General features: G+C 44.9%; 1 protein-coding gene across 4 annotated transcripts in view; it reads right to left on the bottom strand.

The window, feature by feature from the left end:
• LOC134578350 (anillin-like) overlaps window positions 1–20,355 on the bottom strand; it is a 72,917-nt gene that overhangs the window by 16,330 nt on the left and 36,232 nt on the right. For 3 of the 4 annotated variants that reach the window (XM_063437335.1, XM_063437337.1, XM_063437336.1), the window contains exons 6-11: window positions 10,246–10,376; window positions 9,716–9,826; window positions 8,533–8,635; window positions 8,043–8,123; window positions 2,957–3,150; window positions 2,785–2,876 (exon numbers count right to left, since the gene is read on the bottom strand). In XM_063437335.1, the coding sequence (XP_063293405.1) occupies window positions 2,785–2,876; window positions 2,957–3,150; window positions 8,043–8,123; window positions 8,533–8,635; window positions 9,716–9,826; window positions 10,246–10,376 (712 nt within the window). The remainder of the gene's footprint in view (window positions 1–2,784; window positions 2,877–2,956; window positions 3,151–8,042; window positions 8,124–8,532; window positions 8,636–9,715; window positions 9,827–10,245; window positions 10,377–20,355) is intronic. The other variant, XM_063437338.1, reaches the window with a different exon arrangement.

Raw genomic sequence — 20,355 nt, 5'->3', positions numbered from 1 at the left:
TATAAGATAAAGATTGTGACATTTTGAACCCCCATTTCGAGTCTAAGGAATTCAATTTATTTATTCTCTCTTTTTAGTTCCGTTTTATCGGAGTAATGATTATGTATATAAAATGTATCAGTTATATGGTTGAAGGATTATCGGAATAATGATTATGTACACAAATGTAACAGCTATATGGTTGAAGGATTTTTTTTATTAGTCTCGCAATAATGGTTGGCTATATAAGCAAGTATAATGTGTCACTGTAAGATATTTTATATATACATAATTGATGGTCTTTATTGAATACTATATTTCACATGGAAACTCTAGCTATTTAATGTTATATAATACTATTATGTCTGTGTAAAGAAGCTATGTTGGCGTTTTCTCATGATGAATGTTATAACTTGAATAAATAAAAAACTATAGATATATAGATATATAGAGATATAGATATATAGAGATATAGATATATAGAGATAGAGATATAGAGATATATAGAGATATATATATAGAGAGATATATATATAGAGAGATATATATATAGAGAGATATATATATAGAGATATATATATATATATATAGAGATATATATATAGATATATAGATATATATATACCGTATATACACTCGAGTATAAGCCGAGTTTTTCAGCCCATTTTTTGGGCTGAAAAACCCCAACTCGGCTTATACTCGAGTCAAGGTCTGTATTATGGCAATTTGCATTGCCATAATACAGACTGGGGGGAGAGGGGGGCTGGCAGAGCTGTACTTACCTCTCCTGCAGCTCCTGTCAGCTCTCTCCTCCTCCGCGCCGTCCGTTCAGCACCCAGTGTAAATCTCGCGAGAGCCGCGGCTCTCGCGAGACTTACAGTGTGAGCTGATAGAAGGAGCTGCACGGACGGCGCAGAGGAGGAGAGAGCTGACAGGAGCTGCAGAACAGGTAAGTTACAGCTCTGCCAGCCCCCCTCTCCCCCCACTGAACTGCCACTGGACCACCAGGGAAGGAGGGCCCCCCCCCCCCCCCCGCCATGTATCAAGCAGGGAGGGGGGACGAAAAATATATAAATAAAATAAGAAATAATAAAAAAATAATAATTAAAAAAAGGGGGTATAAGGACCACTATAGGAGGGGGGGTATAAGGACCACTATGGGAGGGAGGGGGGGGTATAAGGACCACTATGGGAGGGAGGGGGGGGTATAAGGACCACTATGGGAGGGAGGGGGGGTATAAGGACCACTATGGGAGGGAGGGGGGGTATAAGGACCACTATGGGAGGGAGGGGGGGGGTATATGGACCACTATGGGAGATATGGGGGGGGATAAGGACCATTATGGGAGGGGAGGGGGAAGTAAGGACAACTAGGGGAGGGGAGGGTAAGGACCACTAGGGGAGGGGTGAGTCAGGACCACTGGGGGGGGGGGGGGGGTGAAGGAACACGGGGGTGGGGAGGTAAGGACCACTGAGGGAGGAGGAGGGGAAGTCAGGACATATGGGGGGGGGAAGGGGCGGCAAACTTTTTTTTGCCTACGGCGGCAAATATCCTTGCACCAGCCCTGCACACACTGCATTCATACACACACACACTGCATTCATGCACACACACACTGCATTCATGCACACACACACTGCATTCATGCACACACACACTGCATTCATGCACACACACACTGCACTCATGCACACACACTGCACTCATGCACACACACTGCACTCATGCACACACACTGCACTCATGCACACACACTGCACTCATGCACACACACTGCACTCATGCACACACACTGCACTCATACACACACACACTGCACTCATACACACACACACTGCACTCATACACACACACACTGCACTCATACACACACACACTGCACTCATACACACACACACTGCACTCATACACACACACACTGCACTCATACACACACACACTGCACTCATACACACACACACTGCACTCATACACACACACACTGCACTCATACACACACACACTGCACTCATACACACACACACTGCACTCATACACACACACTGCACTCATACACACACACTGCACTCATACACACACACTGCACTCATACACACACACTGCACTCATACACACACACTGCACTCATACACACACACTGCACTCATACACACACACTGCACTCATACACACACACTGCACTCATACACACACACACGCACACACTGCATTCATTATACACACACTGTAAATAAATATTCAATTAATATATTTTTTTTAGGATCTAATTTTATTTAGAAATTTACCAGTAGCTGCTGCATTTCCCACCCTAGTCTTATACTCGAGTCAATAAGTTTTCCCAGTTTTTTGGGGTAAAATTAGGGGCCTCGGCTTATATTCGGGTCGGCTTATACTCGAGTATATACGGTAGATAGATAGATATATATAAAAATAAAAATTGAATATTTAAAATAAAAAATAGCAATAGCACCAAGATGTTGTTCATCCTCTAACCATATACGTATGTATCTAGGATAAAAAAAAAAAAAATTACACACTAAAACAAAGTTTTTTTCAAACTCACTGGAGTAGAGTGTAAGCTCAATATACAACTGCCTGATGGTGTTCCCTCTCTTCATGGCAACATCAGACCAGGTGACAGAAGATGAAACAACTAAACAAGCTGAACCTTTCCTTCTACCAGAAGATCATGACAATATCAATTGATCTTACACTGGACTATGAACATCTTGCAACATGTTGTACAGAATTCCATTTTCGTGTGGGGACACGGATAGAATTGTATTTTGCCAAGCATTTTGTACCTGTAGGGGAGATGAGTCTTGCCTGGTGAACAGGATACTGGGGTATCTGGACTTCCCGTTAGTAGCTCTGGTAAACTAGACACAACCGAATTCTACAAGAGAAGAATGGGACTAAATTATAGCACAATGTTTGACCACAATAAAGCCTTTGTGTAGAGTGAGCAAGTCTTACCAGAGGGCTAATGGCTGCCTGCAGATCTGCAGACTTGGTGAGTGGAGATAACAAAGACACAGGTGGAAGATCCAGAGGGTCCTCTGTAGAGCCAGGGCTGCTGTCCAAGACACCCTCAAACAGACGGTTAATCAGTTCAGAATTGTCCATAGTTACCTGGTCCTTGACATCCTCAATGCATCCAGAACTCTCATCTGATGGAGGGAGAATAACAACAGGGCGTTTGAAACATTAATCAAACTGCTCTCCCCACATTGCAGGTGTGTACTCTGCTAAAATTTACCAGGCCGGGAGGAGGGGTCACAGGCAGCAGGGAGGGAGCTCAGTATGTACTTCCTGCTCCCTCTTGTGCGCCCTCTGTAGTGATGCCGGAATATTACTTAATTCTGGCCCGGCATCACTAAACTGCACGCATGAGGGAGCAGGAAGGGAGACCCCAGGGAGAGGCCCCATACCAGCTCCCAAAGGTAGAGAGCAATAAATGAAATGATTTGTGAGTGTGTGCAAGAATGTGTAAATGCGTCTGCCAGTTCGTGCGTCTGGTGGCCAGTGTTGCGATGTCCGTGGCCGGACAGTGGAGTACCTAGAGGCACGCAACACCACGTCACATTCAGACGTTACGTCAACGTGCTCCACCTTCAGAGTGTTTCAATCAGTAGCAGGAGGATCCGCTTTGCCAACGGGTGCGTACGGCGCCATTGGGGTTATACCAGAGGCTAGGCTCCGGAGTCGCATACTGGCAGCGGCAATGTGAGTGGAGTCTGCTTGTTGGTTAATATTGTTTTTTTTTTTTTTTTTTTTTTTAAAGCAGGGACTGGGGTTTAGTAAAAGGGGATGCAGTTTTTTTTTATACTGTACTTTTCAAAATAAATTTAAGTTTCGATGAAAATTAAAGTTTTTTTTGTGGCCCACAAACTTATTTATTTAGCCCATGCTAGCCTTTGAGTTTGACATGCTTGGCGTATTCTGTACTTAGCAATGTTTGATTATCGCATTTTTGCCTATTCCATAGCTTGTATTCTCATCATACTTACCTAAATAAAGAGATAGATAGATATATATATATAAAAAAACAAAAAACGATATTACTACTGATATTTATATAGCTCCAGCATATTCCGTAGCGCTCTACAATATTATTAAGGGGGGAGATTTAACAAATGAAACAATGACAAAAACTTACAGGAACAATAGGTTGAAGAGGGCCCTGCTCAAACAAGCTAACAGTCTATAGGAGGTCGGGCGTGAAACCCATCAGGACAGGAGGTAGCAATCAAACAAGGTGGAGTGAAGCAGAGCTGGAGGAGAGAGTGGTGCCCTTTAGGAGAGAGCAAGGAACAGGTATGTGAGGTAGAGGTTACTCTGGGAGTTTTAGGCACTACTTAAATGATTGAAGACTAGGGGAGAGCTTGATGGTCGTAGGCAGGCTATTCCATAGGAAGGGAGCTACCCGCGAGAAATCCTGCAAGCGTGAGTTGGCCATATGGGTGAAGGACAGGAGAAGGTCACGGGCAGAGCGTAGAGACCAAGAATGGGCCTACCTGCGGATCTGTGAAGAAATATACTAGGGGCTAGAATTGGTCAGTGCTTTATAGGTGTGGATTAGTACCTTGAATTGACTCCTACAGTATACAGGAAGCCAATGTAAGGACTGACAGAGGGGAGAGGTGTGAGAGGAAAAATCAGTCTGGCGGCAGCATTCATTACAGACCGTAGAGGGGCAATACGACTTGTAGGAAGACCTTTTAAAAGAGAGTTACAATAATCCATGCGAGAAATTACTAGAGCATGGACAAGCTCCTTAGTAGCATCTTGTGCAAGAAAGGGGTGGATTCGGGCTATGTTTTTAAAGGGGGAATCTACAGGATTTGTAATTTGTAACCGAATGAGGCCAGAAAAAATGATGACACCAAGACAGCACGCTTGCAAGGATGGACTGATGTGGATACCACTAACTTGAAGTGAGAGAGAAGGAAAGACAAGGAGTTCCGTTTTGGAGAGATTGAGTTTCAGAAAGAAGGGAGGAAATCCAATCATAGATTGAAGAAAGGCAAGCAGTGACACGTTGCAGGACGGCAGGGGAGAGGTCCGGGGAGGAGAGATATAACTGGGTGTCATCAGCATACAGGTGGTATTGGAATCCAAATGAGGTAATAAGTTTGCCAAGAGAGGCAGTGTGACAAAGTGCCCTTCGCCACTTGTGCCTGGAGAGGACTAATTACCAGCCTCTTGCCGTATGACTATGGTCCCTGGGAGATTCTGCCAGTTAGAAACACCATTTGGACTTATTGGTGTTTTAAACGACTGTTCTGGCCCTTTATTTATTTTAAATTCTTTATTTTTCTTTGTGCAAGAAATGACAAAACTTTTTTCAATGCCACAACAGCATAGTTGAAAGATATAAACAGTAGTTGTACATTCATGGCAAAAGGGTATCGGCACATTTTTAAATGTTAAAGTATAAACAGGCCATTCTGGTAGCAATGCCTATCTAGGTAAACTGAGAAACATTGGACTATGCAGTAGTTTAGGCACACAGGTAATAGTTAAGTCGTGAGGTCGTAGCAGAGATTACAATGTTAAGTATTAGTAGTATACATATTAATAAACTGGGCTCAGGCTAAAACAAAGCTATTAATCTTATGCAGGTAACTAACTTATTGGGTATATTGAATCCTACGTTTAAGGTGAGTTAGGTGAGGGTATGTAAGATTAACTTCATAAGCTATAACCAGGCTAAGCTACAGGTCATATTAAAACATAAGTATAAGTACTAGCTTAAATGCTTCATCTGGTTGTCTCATAGCGTGGAGCTAGTTGCCGCAAAGCTCAGTGTCTCGTAGTGCTCAGGTAAATGCAGCTTGATGGCCCCATTCAGCGGTCAGCCAATTCCTGTGTCTATTCTCTGTGCGGCTCGTTCTGGTCGGTCTGCGATGGGGGCTTGACGGGTGAGCCAAGGGCAATGGTAGAGTTGGTGCCGCCTGGCATGAGGCTGGAGCTCGTGGGTCTTCGTTTGTGGGGTTGCTTTTCGTTGGTTGGCGGTTTCCCGGCGCCGCTGTGTGGTGAGCGGGCTTGGTGGTCCTGCTGTGGTGTATGTGAGGCAGAGTGTCGGCGTCTGAGAGATCCGTCGCCCTTTCCCGCCACCTTGCCTCCCGACTGGAGGTCGCCCCGGGGGCCCTTGGTGTGTTTCTGCACAGGTGTCGCCGTGTAGACGGACGGATCCATGCCGCTACTGTTCTCATGGCAAGGCGGAGGGACCGGCCCTTAGTGTGGAGCCTTGTCCATAAGCTGTTGCATAGCCGGGCAAAAAACTCCTGAGTGTGCTTGGGTGGCTGAATGAGTGCTTTTTGGCGTCGGGTGCCCCTGTGCCGCCATCTTGATTGCATTTCCATTGTCTCGTGTGAGTGTAGATTCAGTTGCTTGTTTAGTCCGCTTTGAAGGGGGTAACCGTCCCCAGCGAGGACCGGGATATCCCCCGCTGGTCCAGAGGGGAGGGGGGGTGTAGCAGGGTAGTAGTAGACGCTCGCTTGTGAGCAGGTCTCATGCCAGGGGGTCGGCAGTCTCCCCCAGGCCTCAAACCCTGCTCAAATGTAGGCCGCGTGGCCGGTCCATGTGCCCATTGTGTGCAGTGGTACATGACGGGTATCGTTGTGCTCCCCGTGCGGTTCTGCTCCGTTTTTGGGGCTGTGTGTGCTGCCAGCATTGGTAGTTTAATCAGGATGCGCGTTTGTTTGCCTGCTGGTGCAGGAGCTCTCAAGGAGCACGTCCGGCCATCTTGGCTGCCAGGCCCCACCCCCCTGGCCCTTTAAAGGGTACTGGCACAGTTCTGCAACTTCCAATAACTGATATATTCAAACACTGACTGAACTTAACGGTCATTTTGTTTTCCTCTAAAGAGGCGTTGTTTTGCTGCATGAGTGCTGTTGCTTTTGTGTGCTCATTAAACAGACCTGCTTGACCCTTTCTTGAAGCCTTGGCTCATGCTTGGGGGATGGGATAAGTCTGCAGTGCTAATGGTGTCGGTTGGAGTCCTCGGCAAGCACTAGGAGCATCAATTGGCGGAGGTACTCTGTCGGAGTGCCAGGGGGTCCGTCACAGGCAGTATAAAGAGAAAATAGAAGGGGACCAAGTACAGAGCTTTGGGGGACTCCAACAGACGAAGGGAGGAGGGATTATTAGATAAGGAGACACTGAATGAGCGTTGGGAGAGAGAAGAGGAAAACCACGAGAGGACAGAGTCACAGAGACCGAGTGATCTAAGAGTTTGGAGAAGGAGAACATGGTCAACAGTGTCAAAGGCAGCAGTGGTCAAGAAGAATTAGTATGGAGTAGTGGCCTTTGGATTTAGCTGCGATTAGGTCGTTAGTAACTTTAATAAGAGCAGTCTCAGTAAAGTGGAGAGGGCGGAAGCCAGATTGAAGAGGATCAAGGAGAGAGTTGGAATTGAGGAAACAAGTCAGACGGGTCAAGAGATTTTTTTTTTTTTTTTTTTTTTTAAAGATGGGTACTACAGTAGCATGTTTAAGGGCAGCAGGGAAAACACCAGAAGAGAGAGAGCAGTTGAAGATGTGTGTTAAGGAAGGCACAAGACAAGTGGAGAGAGATCTGATAAGGCAAGACAGGATCGGATCGAGCGGGCAAGCGGTGGGGCGAGAGAAAAGGAGAAGCGCAGTCAGTAGCCTGGGAGAAGGTGGTGAGAATTATTTCCTTAGCGGTTTAATCTTGTCGGTAAAATAGCATGCAAAGCTATCGATTGTAAGGTTAGTTTGTAGGATGGCAACAGCAGGGCAAGGAAGGGAGTTAAAGGTATTAAAAAGACGCCTGGGATTGCGAGAGCATGAGCTGAGGAGGGAGGAAAAGTATCACTGTCTGGCGAGGGCTGTGCTGTATGAATGCAAAATAGAGCTCTAGAGCTACTCAAACACAGCAGATCTTTCAGAATGTCTTGATATAGAAACATTAGAATTGTAATGTTATGCATATAGAATAGGGATCTTATTTCATGTGCATGTTTACAATTGCACAATCAGAAAACCATATCCAACTACATATTTGCAAATTATAACTCCCCCCACAGTCTGACTACCTTCATTAGATTCCTCTGTATGCTCAAAAGAGGGTGATTTTGAATACTCTTGCTGGGAGAAGCTGCATTCTTTAAATGAATCTGCAAAAATATGAAGAAAAAAAAATGATGTCCTTTTCAGTAAGGGTGCAGACAATACTTTTGAATAACTCACTGGAGACCCAGTTGATGGCTAACCCAGTACTACAGCCACCACAATGCTCCCCCCTCCATTGCCTTTGTCCCCCCCCCCAAAAAAAACCCACAGACACCCCACTTGATCTGTGCCCAAGAACATGCATGTGTCATCTTCTAGTACACATGTATTTTGTCACACATATTTAGGTCTTCCCCTATTCGTTTCAATGGTAGAGAAGGCGGTGCATGGATTCTCACAGCCTTCCTAAATACTGCAAGAGGTACAAACTATTATTTGACAGTGTATTTTTGATAATATGGGGGGAGAGGGTAAAATACATATTTGTCATTTGGTGAAGCAAATGTTACTCACCAGAATCTATGGTTCCTTTGAGATGCACCTCTAGAGAGGAAACATAACGCTGATCTAAGGATCCACTACTACTTTCCAGGGATAACTGTCCCGGGTCTGAACCCTTCAAAGAAAGTGGTAAAACATGTGTTAATATGAAAGCAGCCAGAGTCCTACTGATTCAGTTCTATCCAGACTATATAAAAAGGAATGTCCTACTCATTGAATGATAGCCGGGCCCCTATAGAATGGAATGTCCTACTTCATTCAGCGTTAGCTGGGCCCCTATAGAATGGAATGTCCTACTCATTGAATGTTAGCCGAGCCCCTATAGAATGGAATGTCCTACTTCATTCAGCGTTAGCCAGGCCCCTATAGAATGGAATGTCCTACTCATTGAATGATAGCCGGGCCCCTATAGAATGGAATGTCCTACTTCATTCAGCGTTAGCTGGGCCCCTATAGAATGGAATGTCCTACTCATTGAATGTTAGCCGAGCCCCTATAGAATGGAATGTCCTACTTCATTCAGCGTTAGCCGGGCCCCTATAGAATGGAATGTCCTACTCATTGAATGATAGCCGGGCCCCTATAGAATGGAATGTCCTACTTCATTCAGCGTTAGCTGGGCCCCTATAGAATAGAATGACGTATTAATTCTGTTAGCCGGGCCCCTATAGAATGGAATGTCCTACTGATTCAGTTCTACCCAGACTATATAAAAAGGAATGTCCTACTCATTGAATGATAGCCGAGCCCCTATAGAATGGAATGTCCTACTCATTCAGCGTTAGCCGGGCCCCTAGAGAATGAAATATCCTACTGATTCAGCGTTAGCTGGAACTCTATAAAATGCCCTAATCATTAAGCGCTGTGTATGCACTGGCTCTCAGTGTAAGAGGTCAATATTACGTTTTACATCCATGATAATGGCGCCTTTTGTTCAGATCCTGGAAACAAGCAAAGCCTGTAAATGGTGCCAGAGAAAGTATGGCCTGTGTTGGACATACACAGATAATGCTAGTCAGACTGTGTATCCAGAAAAGATACCACAGTCAACAAGCATGAAATCACACACATTCTGATCACATCAGGGATCTTGTCTACAATGGGAAGGGCAACCAAAAAAAAAGGGTTATAACACACATCTTTAGCCATGGTCCACGGATAAAGTGGAGCCCACTAAACCATTATCCTTTCTCACCCCAGAGGCCTGTCCCTCACTCCACTTTTGTCGCTGTCTCATGGACTCCACTCTCCATGGGTTACTGCGATCCACCATGAAGCTGACCATAGCCAGTTCTTCCTGCCTCTCCTGAGAAAGGAAAAAAAAACCAAAAAAAAACCAAAAAAAAACAAAACGCACAAACAGCAGATAAGCAAGGTCACCCATGCAATATACAAGTCCTAAAAGCTTTTATTTTTGTGTTCTTGTGTTTCATATATTCCACTTTATTAATATATCCCCTGCTCTACTGTACTATAAAAGGGGCAAGCTATTCATGCCTATCAACAATGATTTCTCTCTATAAGCACTTCACATATAGGCTTACAAGCTAAATAACACTTTTTTAGTATTGTCATTTAGGTGAGGGGAGGGGGTATTCCCACACAAGTTTTCTAGAGGTGCTTTTTTAACCATTTGACTAGGTTTAGAATAGCTATATACATATACACACACACACACACACTTCCTCGCTAAGAGGATCACGCAGTTTAAAACTAGTTCTCGACCTTGCGGAGACGGCTGGCTGTTTCTGCACTTGCTGGCTTGTGGCGGGACAGAAGATGTTGACGAGGTGCAATGGTGCTGTGTGCTAGGGGTTCATCCATGGTCTTTTCCCATTCAAAGCTCACATCCTGACCTAGTGAAAGGAGATTAGTTCATGCAGGAGATTCACAGATATATGTCCAGTGCCTACACCCACCACAGCAAGACAACGCTACTCCTGCCACATGTACTTCCCATATCCAGAGAATCCCCCCACAGGCAGATAGTATCCCTTCCCACCACACACAGCAATTCATTCACACACTCACTTTTATGCTAAAGTAACCTAGTTTGATTTAAATATAATGTTACATACAGAGATTAGCTGTAATTATGCCTCACTTCTACAGGATGTCATTCCTTTGCATTGAGACATCTCTTAAAAACAAAAATCTCTAACATTTGCTACACTTACAAACTTAATAAATAAAAATCAAGCATTTGAAGGAGACAGAAAAACTAAATTAAAGAGTTACTAATCCAGTAAGTGAAAGGAAGTGCTCTTCTAAAGATTAAAAAAAGCCGCTTCTTTTTAACTTGTGGGATTAAGAAATTTGTGTATACCGGTTATCTTAATTATTGAAAAAAGTTGATATCCATTGGAGAGGGGGTAAGTTAGAGAAGGAACTCGACAAGTCGAGGCCAAATGGATTTTCTATTAAGATACCTTAGAACCTAAAGGCCTGAACGTTGACTTAGAACTAAACGCCTTTCTCTAATTATCAGTTCCCCCAAGCCATGCTCTATAGTTCATCTCTCTCTCTATCGAGATACTATTTCTAGGCTGCTTTTTGGCTTCACATTCTATTACACGTTGTATTTTTTTTTCCCTATTGAAGTTTTATTACTTATATACGCTACAGATACAATATATGTGTATATGCTTACTAGGATCCATTTTTTCTGCTAATTATTCCACTTGTTGGCCAATTTTATATTTCCTTGTGCAGGGGTCCTCAAACTCCGCCCCCCCGGATGTTGCTGAACTACAACTCCCATGATTCTCTGGCTATGTTCAAAGAATCATGGGAGTTGTAGTTCAGCAACATCTGGGGGGCCGGAGTTTGAGGACCCCTGTACTAGAGGGTTAGATTCACCTCAGGAGTTGAGATTTTTAAAACTAGTCCCTATGTGGTAATTTTTTAATTTGATATATATACAATTATGTTTGATGCTTCATTGGGCTACATCCATAATTTATGTATAGATAAGTATTTTTTGGGCCTATGGCCCCTCTTCTCATATTTCTCCTCTTGTTTTATTCGTTTATTATGGCTTCTGTTTGTTTCACGTCTTTTTGATATATGTACAGCCATTATCTTTTTTGGAATATTCCATATATCTCAATCTGTACTAACTATATTAGAAGCATTTTGCTTTTCTAATCACCATTTAATGTCCACCATTTGTATCACCATCTTTCGGATGATATCTGCCACTATTAACTTTACCTGTATCAGTTTTGTCCTTAACTATGGTATTTGTGTCACAGACCACTCAGAGATCTGATTCTGTGAATGTATTTAGTCGATATGGTCATGTCTTAATTTAGTTTTTTTTAAATTGTATTCATTTGATTTGTATTGCAAGTTTACCTTTATCCCTTGTTCATTTCTGCCTTTATTTTATTTCGTTTTATGATAAGTTGTTGTATATTTACTATATTGCTGATTTTTTTTTTTACTTGCCTTTCGATTTAAATTTGATGTCAATATATTAATGATACAGCTGCCGCTCGTATATGGCGGATGTATGTGCTATAAATGTACGCTAGGTAGATCCATCTAGCTATTAGCCTCTGATGAAGTGACATTGTTGAGTCACGAAACGCGTAAGGCTTTACGGCATTTGCCGCATCATTCTGTTATCAGGTTTGAGTGAAACGCAGGCTTTAGACAAAGTGGAACGCACGCAAAGACTTCACCATCAGTCTCTGCTCATCACCTCCTCTCAGCCGGCCAGAGGGAGGGAGGATCAGCACCGATCCACTTTATCCTTCTATCCTGCAGATCCACATTTCTCTATACATGCTCGATATTTCGGAACTTATGTGAGTGTTTTTAATCTTTTAAATAAATCATCACGCTTTAATAGAGAGCACTATGGCCATTTTATTTTTCAGAACACAGTGAAGATCCTGACACTCTAGATCTGTCATGGTGATTTAAGAGTGATTTGATATTACCTTGAATTTAATTGTTTTTACTGTGTCATATGATGTGCCAAAACCAGACTATTTGACACCTATTTATCATTCTACACCGCAGGTTATATTATATCAGCCTTGGATAATGTGCAGCTCATGTAATTCAATAACAGTTGTGTATCTAGATAGCTGACACAGTTACATTAAGACATTGCTACAACGGTTTTCACTATTGTGACTTTTTATGGACTTATTTGATGGTAAATTCAACCAAATTAGAATCCTATGACTTTGAGTAATAATTTGATGTGACATTCTAGAGGTTTTTTTTTTTTGTCCATTTTTATATCTTGCATATATTATTTTTATTTTTTACTGGTTCACTACTTATTTATATTAAGTGTCGGCTATTTGATTTTATTTACGGTATGTACTATTTTTTATCTATTATACTAATACCATTGAATATCTGTTTTAGCTCTATTATAAGTAAGGAACAATTGACGACAGGCCGTTTAATTATTAGAAAAATAATTCATGACGCAAAGCAGAGTGGCCGTTACACCTCGGGTGTGCATTATTTTTTCTAATAATTCAACGGCCTGGAGTCAATTATTCCGCTTATACTACAGTTACCAAAACTCGAAACATTGTTCAGATGATGTATTTCAAGACATTTGTTAAGTTTTTGTCATTAAAACGCTCTTGTATGTAGGACTAATTTCTTACGCATCAATTCCCATTCAGAAGCAGGCAGATCATGTCGGTCACAGGGCACAAATGTGAAACAAGTCTGAGAAGCTACTGGGCACCTTCCGCTACAGAAAGAAAGAAATGGCCCGCTCTTCCCATTTCGTTGGTGCGCAGGAGTGATGAAGTATCTAGGCATCTGGATTCCCACGAACCCGCAAGACATATACCGGCTCAACTTCGCACCGGTCTTGCAGAAAATTGAATTCGATCTGAAAAGTGGACCTACCCGCACATTACGTGGCACGGCCGCATAGCGGTACTTAAAATGAACATCCTCCAGAGGGTTCTTTACCTATTTCAGACCATACCGGTAGCACTGCCGACAACATTTTTCTCGAACCTCAAGACGGTAGTTATCCAATATACATGGAGAGGGGAAAGATCCAGGATATGCCACGATTTACTATGCATGCCCAGGCACCGAGGAGGCCTAGCGCTGCCGGACTTTAAAAAAATATCTCCAAGCCGCGATGCTACAGTGAGTTCTGGAATGGCATGAAACGGACACAAGCAAGCAATGGACTCTGGACCGGGACGGAGACACTGCAAAACTAAAGGCGACGGTGTGGAGGAGGCGAGCAACCAGGGACAGCAGGAGACAGGCTGAGGGCCCAGTAGCACAAACACTACTCTCACATGGGAGAGTCTCAGGGAGACACCTCGGATCTCCCCGGCACCGAGCCCCTTGCTGCCAATTACACACAACCCCGGTATAAGGGGGCGGGCTGCCTGCGGAAGCCTGGACATTCCTGGGGGACGCAGAATATATCCCAATATACAAAGTTACCCGGGAAGGCACTCTAAAGACGCTAGACACGCTGTTAGAGGACCGACCACTGTCTCCGAAGGTGGTTTTCCGATATATGCAACTAAAACATTATTACAACTCTCCTCCTCATAAAGATAAACTACGGAGAGAACTAACGTGGTTTGAGGACCTCTGCTCCCGTGGCGCGTCACTTGGGAAAACTCTCGAACCTCTATCAATACCTGCTGACCGATCCCACATCGGAAAACAACACCTTCCAGCGACGCTGGAATTTGCCATGGACAAGACATTCACTCCGACACAATGGGACAAAGCCCTGATATGGCAACATAAAAGCTCCTCTAGCTCCAGCTATCAAGAGGTAAATTAGAGGCAAACTGATCTCCATGTGGTATAGAACACCAGTATTACTTAACAGGATCTTCCCCACTACCCCAACGTGCTGGAGATGCCAGGAAGACAATGGGACTCTATTGCACATCTGGTGGGAATGCAGGCTTATCGCACCGTTTTGGAATCAAATCAAATCAGACGTTCTCCTAATCCTCGGTGACGATACCGAATGGTCAGAAGAATTAGCCTTACTACACATTTCCTCACAACCAGTCTGCATACAAAAAAATCTGTCCTGCGCCACCTCTTGAACGCGGCCAAATCACTCATTCCGGTATACTGGAAGACGGCTGATATCCCCACAAGGGAAGAGTGGATTTATAGAGTTGAGGATATCAGGGCAGCAGAGGCGCTTCAAGCGGAACTGACGGGCAGAGAGGCAAAATACGCGGATACATGGGCGCCGTGGTTCACCTCCTGCGCGAGGCCGTAGGGGGGTGCCGGCAGGGGGGGAGGGGAGGCTTGGGGCCGGGGCTGCCCTTGCGACATACCTATTTCATACATTACGACCTACGACCACCCTTTGGCGCTAATGGTCGCAGACACCACACCTCCCCGACTGGATACGACATTACCACGGATGGCTTAAACTAACAAAAGATGCCCTGGTCGGAAACACAAAACATTTGATAGTAGGGGCGACGCTCTACTCAACGACAAACATATGTAGGAACCCCATAACTCCACACCCCTTACCCACGAACAACAGGACGTTATTTATACTACGGGGAACCCTGGACAGCATGAGTCTCACGCCTCCACCAATGCACGATACCTGCTAAGCAGATCCCTTCACACACCATCTGCGACACGCACGACCTGACAACACATAGACCAACATGGGACATAGCACGGTCGTTAGAAAGCCAGTTAGGAACTCCACAAGGAGGCGAGGGAGGTGGTCCCGACGGGACACTCCCGGCGATTTTCTGCATTGGATCTATACCGCCAAATACGAGCAGCCACAGTACAAATGAGGGCAACCTGTTTGGAAGTTCATATCACTGGAGGGACTTTTTCACACTATAATGAGACCTCATAGAACCAGTACCATTCTCTTCTCTTTCCATCTACAATGGCTGTCCAGTGCCATATCACTTTACTACCACCACCCAACACCGGACCCCTTATGGGTCATGCTATACTCTAACACAACACATCACACTTTCACACTCTTCGACAAGAAATCTTGACACGCATTTCTAAGGGACTGCTGCATATTAATTTGTCCGCACCGCTCTAGCCCTCGGTGGACTTGTTTGGTTAACCACGGTCCTAACGAGACGTAGCGATGAGTCTCCTAAGAGGGAACACGGTGGTGACTGACACTTGTGATCTCGTGTTACCTGTTATTGCAACTGTCACTGATTCGGTCTCCAAATGTATCTTCTGTTTGGATATATGATGCTTTAACTTTGTAATCTTGCATTCTGTTATTAATGCAGGCCTGCGAGCCTAAACTTTATTCTCTACGAACCTCAATAAAAACTGATTAGTCAAAAAAAGAAAGAAAGAAATGGAACTTGATCCTCTCAGGAAACAAAAGTACAAACAAAAATCAAGCCAAGGATCACCAGGGGAAAAAAAAAAAAATTACCTCTGCTAACATGCAGTTGCCATTTTCGATGTCTAACTTCACAATTAATGGAAATGTGCAGTTTAATTGGAATAAATAAAGTATATAGTCCTATCTATAATCATCAGAAAATTGAACTGAATATACATAGATAGTCCTACTGCACAGGTTTTCGTTACAGCCTGTCAATAGAAAAATAAAACAAATGAATTAAAACTAATGAATAAATTAAATATTGACGCACATGCTTTTCTGTTTCATTATTGCAACCTCTCTGTCTCTCTAATAACTGCACTATGAACTGCATTAGTCTGCTATCAGTGGCTCAAATCTCCGTTAACTCTTAAATGATGTTTTGGAATTAGCAACGATGGAATAGGAATTGATGCGTAAGAAATTAGTCCTACTTTGGGAAATGTTATGACTTGTGAATCGGTCTCCACATGAGACAGTGGTGGGAGCGGGGTGTGCCCAAGGGGGCAGTAATCTAATATCGCAGGGTAGCGGGAGTAGCTACCTATTGAACCGTTCTTGGGCTCCGAGTAGGTGACGAAATGGCGCAGAGACATCAGGCCAGAGCTAAAGATGGTGGAGGGGGAGTGGGGATTACTTACAGTCTGATCAATATGACTGCATTAACCGCTGATATAGAGGTCCAAATATCACGTACGCGGTGCATAGGTGGTGGGGCTAGGGAATCCATTGTTCCTCCCATCGTTTATCGTGGCAGGGAAATGGGACGACGTTCCCCTTATTGTTCTGGCATTGGATAAGACCAGAACCTCTTCGCATCGGACTGTGTCCAGATGCAGTCTTCTTCTTCTTCTCACACTTTACTTTCTTGCTACCCCTTTTTCCATCCCTTTTAGTTGTTTTCTTCCCCGGGGGGGGGGGGGGGGGGTCTACCAAAAGGTCTCTCACGGAGCCCTGACGGGGACGTGCCACGACAAGAGGCTGCGAGGGCTTCCATATGGCTATCACCGGACGGTATGATGGAGCTTAAGATTTCCTCTTTGAACATTAAGGGCCTGAATGCCCCAAGGAAACGCAGACTCCTCTTTAAAGAACTGAGACGAACCAAATCGGACATTGCATTCATTCAGGAAAAACAGGCCAAGTTCAGGCTGAAAGACCACGCATTTGCTGGTTCCTACGAAGCTAGGACCTTTCGCAAGCGCAACGGAGTGGCGATACTTATTAGAAGTAGTTGCCCCTTCCGCGAAACGCATTGCGGGGCGGACACAGACGGACGGTTCGTTATCGTCTCTGGCGTCCTACATTCCCATAACATACACTTGATAAACATCTACGCACCTAACCAGCCAGACAAAGAGTTCTGGACGGTGATCAAGGAGAAAATATCAGCGCTACCGCACGGAATGTACTTCAGGACCCGGAGATCCTAGAGCAGACCAGACAAGGAATCGTTGAATACTTTGCATTGAACACCACTCCAGATGTGAGCGCAAGTACAGTTTGGGCGGCACATAAAGTGGTCATCAGAGGGACCTTAATTAAATTAGCCACCAGAAAAAAGAAAGTGAAACACCGGGCGCTTGAATCTCTGTTGGGTCAACTTAGAACCCTCGAGCACAAACATCAAATGGCACCGTCGGCTAGCGTCTTTGCAAAATTGGAGGCAGTGAGAAGGGACATCCGCACCCTAATGTTGGATGATGCGGCTAAAGCCATGACATGGTCAAAACGGACCTTCTTCGAAAAGGCGAACAAAATGGACACCCTCTTAGCAAGGACTCTTAGGCCACGACAAGGAAGGACCCACATAACAGCATTGAAACATGCCGACGGCACGACGAGAACAGCACCAGCGGAGATAGCAAAGATTTTTGAGGAGTTCTATGAGCGGCTATACAATCACTCTCCGGAAGGAAGTCCGCACGGAGAGGACCATATTTTACGATACCTGGACGGACTTGGGTTGGCTAAACTGAGTGGAGAGGCAGAACGCACCCTGGCCACCAACATCTCGGAAGAGGAGGTGGACAGGGCTATTACAAATCTCCATGGCAACAAAGCGCCAGGACCGGATGGTTTTGGCGGCTCTTATTACAAAGCTTTTAGGGAAGAACTCACACCACAACTGGTCCGACTTTTCGACAGCTTACGGCAGGGCGGACAGCTGGAACCCGACATGTCACTGGCAACTATAGTACTCTTACCAAAACCCGGAAAAGACCCTCTTCACCCTGAAAACTACAGGCCTGTCTCGCTGATCAACCATGACCTGAAGATCTTGGCGAAAATATAGGCTGACAGACTCAACCCACTGCTGACTTCTCTGATTCATGCGGATCAAGTTGGGTTTATCCCTACTAGACAACTATTCGAAAATACCAGGAGGAATGTGGATTTAATATGGAAACAGGTGACATCAAAGATTCCAACATTAGTGGTATCCTTAGACGCGGAAAAAGCCTTCAACCGTGTCCGGTGGAAATTTCTGTTTCCAGTGCTCAAGTGCATGGGCTTCCCTGAAGAATACATAACTACAACGAAAGCAATGTATCACAACGTGCGTGCGCAGATAAGGATATCGGGTGCCCCATTGCACCCTTTCCAGCTTTATAATGGAACGAGGCAAGGCTGCCCGCTCTCGCCCCTATTGTTCGTCTTGGCATTGGAACCCCTGCTACACGCGATACGCCAACATCCAAATATTACGGGAGTCAGAGTGGGAGACAAAAGTTTTAAGGTGTCGGCTTACGCGGATGAGGTGCTTTTAACCGTCACAAATCCGCTCGCATCGATGTCGGCGCTTCAAGGAGTTATTTTAGAATACGGCGGGTTATCAGGATATAAAGCGAACATTCAAAAGTCCAGCGCGCTCCCGATCTACATGTCACAAGAGGACACTGACAGGTTACGCGCGGTATACTACATTCGAATGGAATCGGACTCCCTGAAATACTTAGGGATTAATGTAACGGCTGACCCGGAGCGATTATATGAAGCTAACTACGCCCCTATGCTTAGAGTATTGGTGAGGGATATGGATCGATGGACTGATACTCCCATATCCTGGATCGGGAGGATACATTCGGTGAAAATGAATATCCTCCCGCGCCTATTGTTCCTTTTCCAGGCGTTACCCATCAGAGTCACAAAGACGCAATTGCTCCCCTTGCAAAGGTCAATAGGGAATTTTGTCTGGCAGAACAAGAGGCACAGAACTTCTAGACAGATTTTATACAGACGTAGGGATAGGGGGGGCCTGGGCCTGCCAAACCTCTTCTTTTACTACGTAGCGGCGCAATTGTCACAGGTGGCACTCTTCCCCCGAGGAGAGGCGTTGGGTGGACATCGAATCCCAGATAGTGGACGGCGTCCTTCCCCAGTTTACAATGTGGGTCCCCAGGGAACACAGACCAACGATACGGAGCGCAAGCCCAACGATGCTCAATTCATTTAGGATATGGGACTTGTATAACACCAAATATAAGCTGGCATCGTCCCCGTCCCCCCTGACCCCTCTGTATGGCAACAAGGAATTCCCGCCAGGTATAACCCCCCGGGACTTTCGCAACATCGAACTAACTGGATTGCAACGGGTACATCAGCTGTTTCGCAGTGGAGAGGTCGTCCAATTTGCGGATCTGCAGTCGAGCACCCACCTCACTCCAGCGGATTTCTTCCGGTATATCCAATTGAGGAGTTTCGCTCAATTGCCACACATTAAAAAAGCCGCTCTGGAGACGTTTACCTTCTACGAGAGATTATGTTCGGACGGAGTTGCCCCCAGGGGATTGATCACGCTATTGTATGCACATATTAGTGAAGAAAACAGAGAATGGGGGGGATTGACATATACTACTAAATGGGAGAGAGACCGTGGGGAGACACTGGAGGGGATAGAGTGGCGGGAGATATGGGAGGCTAACTCTAAGGTGTCAATGTGCGTCACTTTACAAGAACAGGCCTGGAAAACTATGTTCCGCTGGTATACCACCCCGATTCAATTGCATAGGATGCACAAACTAGAGAACGACGATTGCTGGAGGGGATGCGGGACCCAAGGTACGTATCTCCACATGTGGTGGGAATGCGCTAAGATACGCGGATTTTGGAAGGCAGTGGAAGACCTAATGCTGCAGTTATTTGGTAGACCACTGAGATTAGATCCGTGGATATACTTATTAAACAGATCGGTGGAAGGGTGGACAACGCGGGAACAGAGATTGGTACACAAGGTAACTATGTGTGCACGCCGAGCGATAGCGTGGCTCACTCCAGAGGGCCCAGAGTTCACTGGAGTAATATCTAGAATTAAAGAATGTAGAATTATGGATGATCTTACGGCAAGGGTGAGGGGGACGTCCGCGACATTTCGGAAACTCTGGGAGCCTTGGGACGACAGCGCAATAGGCTTGAGTGGCACCTGAGTCGTACCTAGATGGTTGTGGACCGCAGCGAGGCCT

This window comes from Pelobates fuscus, chromosome 12 (assembly GCF_036172605.1).
Source record: "Pelobates fuscus isolate aPelFus1 chromosome 12, aPelFus1.pri, whole genome shotgun sequence".
NCBI lineage: Eukaryota > Metazoa > Chordata > Amphibia > Anura > Pelobatidae > Pelobates > Pelobates fuscus.
This window is presented reverse-complemented; position numbering and strand designations above follow the sequence as displayed.